This window comes from Sardina pilchardus, chromosome 2 (assembly GCF_963854185.1).
Source record: "Sardina pilchardus chromosome 2, fSarPil1.1, whole genome shotgun sequence".
Classification (NCBI taxonomy): domain Eukaryota; kingdom Metazoa; phylum Chordata; class Actinopteri; order Clupeiformes; family Clupeidae; genus Sardina; species Sardina pilchardus.
This window is the reverse complement of record NC_084995.1, coordinates 18854238-18860237: the sequence shown is the minus strand read 5'-3', so window position 1 is coordinate 18860237 and position 6000 is coordinate 18854238. Positions and strand designations below refer to the sequence as shown.

General features: G+C 42.1%; 1 protein-coding gene across 9 annotated transcripts in view; it reads left to right on the top strand.

Moving 5' to 3' along the window:
• Window positions 1-6000, top strand: part of ldb2b (LIM domain binding 2b) — a 35654-nt gene that overhangs the window by 20909 nt on the left and 8745 nt on the right. For all 9 annotated transcript variants that reach the window (XM_062520598.1, XM_062520589.1, XM_062520567.1 and 6 more), the window contains exons 4-5: window positions 3753-3875; window positions 5098-5181. In XM_062520598.1, the coding sequence (XP_062376582.1) occupies window positions 3753-3875; window positions 5098-5181 (207 nt within the window). The remainder of the gene's footprint in view (window positions 1-3752; window positions 3876-5097; window positions 5182-6000) is intronic.

The following is a 6000-nucleotide window of genomic DNA, read 5'->3' as shown; positions in this document are numbered from 1 at the left end:
CTACTCGCACAAAAGGCTCTAATATGCACGTTTGTTTTCTGATGGAGCCAGGTTATGTTCAAACCTGCCACTATTGTAAATAAAATTAGTGTTATATTTTTTATTATTGGACAAACGAGAGATTCAGTATCAAGAGTGACGACGTAAAGATATGTAGACACAAAGCAGAATATAACAGAAGATGCCGTTACAACACAGTTAACGCAGCTCCACCGGAAAACCAAACGAATGCACTGAAAGCCTTTTTGTGCGAGTAGCCCATTGGCTAAGAATTGGGTAGCGCAATAATCCACAGTACAAGTCTAGTGTGTAGGAACAACAGTGCAAAGGCACATCAGCGCTCCTTGTTTTCTCTCAGACTTCAAGTGTTCTCCGCCTAACTTTCTCCTCTCAACTTTCTGCCGCGCTTCATTAGCGCTGTCTGTTGCGGCGCTGGCATCAGAGCCGTATCTCACCACCACACCGTTACTCTTGTGTTTCTGAAAGGTTTGATCATTTTCTAGAAAAAAAGTGCCATTCTTGAGAATGACACGCTTCATATTGTTGTGTAGTGATTGAACTAAATCATTCCGTCCCTAGTGATTCTCATCACCCCCATCATTTAATCAGTGTGTATCATTTACTTGTCTGCAGTCTGACATGTTAATATTACTTGAACGTAATACTGTATAATTCAGAGGCCGTTTCAATTACAGTAATCACAGTAGTGGTTAGTCCAACAGTTTAAATAAGGAAAATATTGCTCGCTGACAAATGTCACCACTATGCAGGATATTACAGACCTGGTGATTAATTGATTGGTTGGTATTCAAAATTGATATGCATTATTATATGATTGCAACAAAAAAAATATGCTACAATCTGTTATAAAAGCAAGTCCAGGTAGAGGATGTTTTCAGTCTCTAGTAGTCTGACATAAAAAAGAACACTTGCACTTGCATCATTGATTTGGAATTCGTATTTTGAATTTTGAGAATATTATAATAAGTATTTTTTTCTTTAATTAAGTTGAAATAAACAAACAAACAAACAATACTTCGAGGCAGAGAGAGAATATGGATGAAGAATTTCAATGACGGAAAAGGAATTCAGGGGACATACAGATTCAGATTGAGGGGTGAGAGCCTAGTAGAAAGATTGAGAAAAAGAAAGATACGAAGAGAGAGAGAGAGAGAGAGAGGGAGAGAGAAAGAGAGAGAGAGAGGGAGGGAGAGATTTCTCTGCTGCAGGCTGAGATGTTCTCTTTTCTCCCCTGCACCAAGCTCTAATTTATTCCTAATTGTGGATGCAGGGCTGCACAGCACACAAAACAAAAAAGAGGAATCACCCCCATCTCCCTCTGCTCCTCCACACCCCTCCTCCTCCTCCTCTCTCTCCCTCTCTCCCTCCCCTCCTCCCCCTCTCTCTCCCTCCCCTCCTCCCTCTCTTTCTCCCTCGCTCTCGCTCTGCCTCGTCCTCTTACCTTTTTCAGCTCTCTGTCTCATTCTTTCCCCCCATCTCTGCTGCCTCTCTCCATCTTCTCCTGTTTTCAGCTCTAAGCTCTGTGCTTGGGCAGGGACTCAGAGCTGAAATCATTTCCACATTTTGCTCTTTAACAGTGAAAGATTTCACTTTCACAAATTTCAAAACGCAGGTTAAATTTGTCATCGCTTGGTTTACTCACATGTCTAGCTTCCATTTAAGACAAGTGTAATTAATACAACATAATTCATACACAGAGGCAATTCAGTGTCTTTAGCATAAATAAAAGTGTACGAAATATAGTGAATAATAGTACATAAAATCATGAAAGTATTATAACGATCCCTTGGCCTTGTCCAAAGATGCAGAACCTTACCATTATAGATTAATATTCTAATTGTTATATTATTAATAAGGTTATTATGATTATTATTTTTATTCTGGCAAAGCCCATCGATATACTGTAGGCTGTGTAGGCTCTATCAAAAACACTGCACCATATTACTGTGAGACTATCGTTAAACATGGCCATATGAAACCATTCTAGCTACTAATGCAAACTATCTACATAAAACCACTTTAGCTAGTAATTAACACACACACACACACACACACACACACACACACACACACACACACACACACACACACACACATACGCACACACATACAAAGCCATTGTAGCCAATAGTTCAGTGCTGTAACAACCGTCACTACCAGATGCCACTATGGCACTAAAATGGCAATAGCTATTAATTCAACAGAACTACATAAAATCATATTTTACAGGAATATCAAACATCACAAACAGTAAAAACTCAGCTAGTCAGTAACAAACCATATGATCAACATAAACCCATAAGATGTTTCAAACAACTGTGATGGACATTCTTAACAAAACCATATGAATATGTTATTCGGTGCAACAAATACAAATACAACAAAAACAACAGCATCATTTAAACCCTGGACTATATGCCAAAACCACAATAGCCTATTCTAGTTTAGTTTGCTGTATATTTTATTTATGATATATTAATTATGCTAAAGCAACACCACAAAAAAAAAAATAATAACAACTTATAAAGCCGACCGTAGATATTCATTTGAGTGGTAATCAGTTGAGTACTCAGGTTCAGCTTGAATGATCAGGTGACATATTGAGAGAGATATTTATGTAAATGTGAAAACTTAATAGAATTATCAAAGATCTTGCAGTTTAGTGGTTAACCACTTCAGACCCCTGAAGGGCCTTACCTGATTAATGAAGGACGGCAAAGAAAAACGTAAGAACAAGTTTTTGTGTGTGTATGTGTGTGTGTGTGTGAGTGTGTGTGTGTGTGTGTGTGTGTGTGTGTGTTTGTTTCAGTGTTTTGAAAGGAGACCATGTGAGCTGTGTGTGCCTATTTGTGCATTTGTGTGTTCCAGTGTGGGTTTGTGTGTGTGCGTGTGTGTGCGTGTGTGTGTGTGTGTGTGTGTGTGTGTGTGCGTGTGAGTGTGTGTGTGTGTGTGTGTGTGTGTGTGTGTGTGTGTGTGTGTGGTGGTACTGGGGGCATTGATTAGAGTGTGTCTGCTGGGATTACATCCCTCTGGTTGCCATGCCAACTAATCAGCTGCTCTCCGTTGCCTTGGCAACGGAATGTCGGAGCTCAGAGTACCAGAACGAGAATTCCTCACAAACAGAAAATAACGGCTTAATTGGGAAACTACGCTACTTTAACATTTACTTTTTCATTCCCAGAGACAAATGATCCTAGACTAATAAGCAGAGAACTGGACTTTTCATTTCAAGCGGACAAAAACATGTAAATGTATTGTAAAAAATATAACGGTCTTTAAATGTATTATTTCAGTTCCATTTATTTTAGATATCAAGGTCAAACAGAAAGACAACATGTATGTAAATAGATAGATACATAAATCAAAATAAATATTTCAATCTCATTATAAGGTCACATCTTTCAGAGAAAAAAAACTACAGAATAAGTCTTACAGAGGCTTCAAGTCTACATGATGTTATACCTTATTAGCGCATGCAACTGAACAGCTAAACTCCCCCACTTTCCTCACTGCAATAGTGCGCTTTCCCCAGAAATATTCGTCACAATTAGGCACATTGCGTTCTGATGCCGTAATGCAGTTTTTGTAGGACCATTTCCTTTGTTGGTCAGCCATGGACTTGGCATGGTGTGTGTCTACTGCAGCGCTAACAACTCAACTGTGGCACAGTATTTCACTGTAATGGCCTGCATACGTCCTTTTTCACACTCGGACTCCTCTACTTTGGGCAGGTGTGCACGGAAGGCCGGCTGATCTTGGAGTTCGCCTTTGACGACCTGATGCGGATCAAGACGTGGCACTTCACCATCCGGCAGTACAGGGAGCTCATCCCACGCAGCATCCTGGCTGTTCACGTGAGTCCAGACATCTCTCCGTCCTCTGTCACTTCAGAGGCCATGCTGGAAGAGCTTGTGTAGTTCAAGTGGTGTTCATGTGGTGTGTTTTATGCTGTGTGTGTGTGTGTGTGTGTATGAGAGAGAGAGAGAGAGAGAGAGAGAGTGAGTATGTGGTGTTGCCTGAACAACATTGTTTGGTCATTAGAAAAAGTCAACAAAAGCTAGACCTCATGCAACAACACAGCTATGGCAACTGAACTGATCCGAATGAAGCCCTAGTGGTGAAAAGTAGTTTGGGGCACGATACGTTAGCAGATAAATAGATTTTCCTGCACTGTGGCACAGCGGTTATAGCTCTGAACACTTTTACAGATGGAGGTCAACTCCGAATAGCTGTTACTGCCCTCTGAACTTTGACCTCAGGGAATGGGGGTGTAGCCGCGTGCTTTTAATCCGGTAATGGAGCACGCTTGTTATATGTTGTGTTAACAGGACCACAGAGGGACCACGCCTACACACACACACACACACACACACACACACACACACACACACACACCGACACACACACACACACACACACACACACACACACACACGCCCATGCCCATACAAGGCATCATTTAATGAATGTGAATTTATGCTTGTGTGTATGTGTGTGTGTGTGTGTGTGTGTGTGTGTGTGTATGTGTGTTGACATGGTATACACAGTTTAAGCATGTGCATTTTTGTGTATGAAGCTCCATGAGTATGTGTTTATACTGTATGTCCAAGATGGGCTACAGTAAGGAATGTAGCAGTGGAATTCTTTGAGTATTAAGTCATAGCAACAATAGAAGCATCTGCCCTGTACAGCACACAACAGCCCTCCCCTCCCCCTTACCCACAACCCCCCTCGGCCCCATCCATCAAGTCGTGTTTGCTTGCAGTGTAACTGAGCAATAATCAACTACAGTATATCAGAGCAGTTAAACATAAGCGAATGAAAATGCTAGCTTTCAAACGCGCTGTTTGAAACGGGCTGCGTGGGTCTAGTCGAGTTTTTCAGAGTTACGGGAGTCGCTTGTCTGGGTTAAAAAACACAAAAGAGATGCCTTTTGGTTCTGAGAGGGCATGACAAGGTCCTGCTGAAGCCAGGCCACTTGCTCTTTGATGGTGGGGGGGAGTGGGGAGGGGGGATGTGAAGTATCTGTCACCTTTGGGTTTTTTTGATGGTGAGATCCTCTGTTCGCCCACTCAGGCACAAGACCCTGGGGTGCTGGAGCAACTGTCCAAAAACATAACCAGAGTGGGCCTGACCAACTTCACCCTCAACTACCTCAGGGTAAGACACACACACACACACACACACACACACACACACACACACACACACACACATACACTCACACATACACACTCGCACACTTCGTATACACACATTCTATCATATAATTGAAAAAAAAACAAAACTGGAAAATACAGCTCAAGATGTCTGCAGTAGGATTACAATAGAATCTGACACTTTGTAGTACATAGTACACACACACACACACACACACACACACACACACACACACACACACACACACACACACACACACACACACACACACACACACACACACACACACACACACACACATACATACACACACACACACACACCAACCAAGTATGATGATGAGTCTCTCAGTATTAGTCTTAGCTTTGTTTCCCATTATATTTGCGAAGTGTTATTCTCCATTGTCTCCACAAAATAGTAAGCAGGGGCTCGCTTGGAAACGTCAAAAAGTGAGTGAGATAGAGTGGGTTCTTTTTTGGGGGGGGAGATGCACAAGAAACTGGGTACAGGATGCAGAGTATTTGATTGAGGGAGAGAGAGAGAGGGAAAAGAGAATGAGGAAGAGAGAGAGGGATAGAGGAGGGTTGTTGGAGGAGTTGAGGGGGTGGGGGGGTCCTCTCCTCCCCATTTAATCACTTTGTATCAGCCACTGTGGATACTTAACCATACAGCAGACAGACAGAGCCTTACTCCACATAAACAAGCTGTTGTTTGGGGGGGGGGGGGGGGGGGGTAGTAGTACGACTGATTCACATTAAATCTCTTTCATTTGGAAAACAAGGCAACAGTGATGCCTCGTGTATTCATCTGTCACTGGCG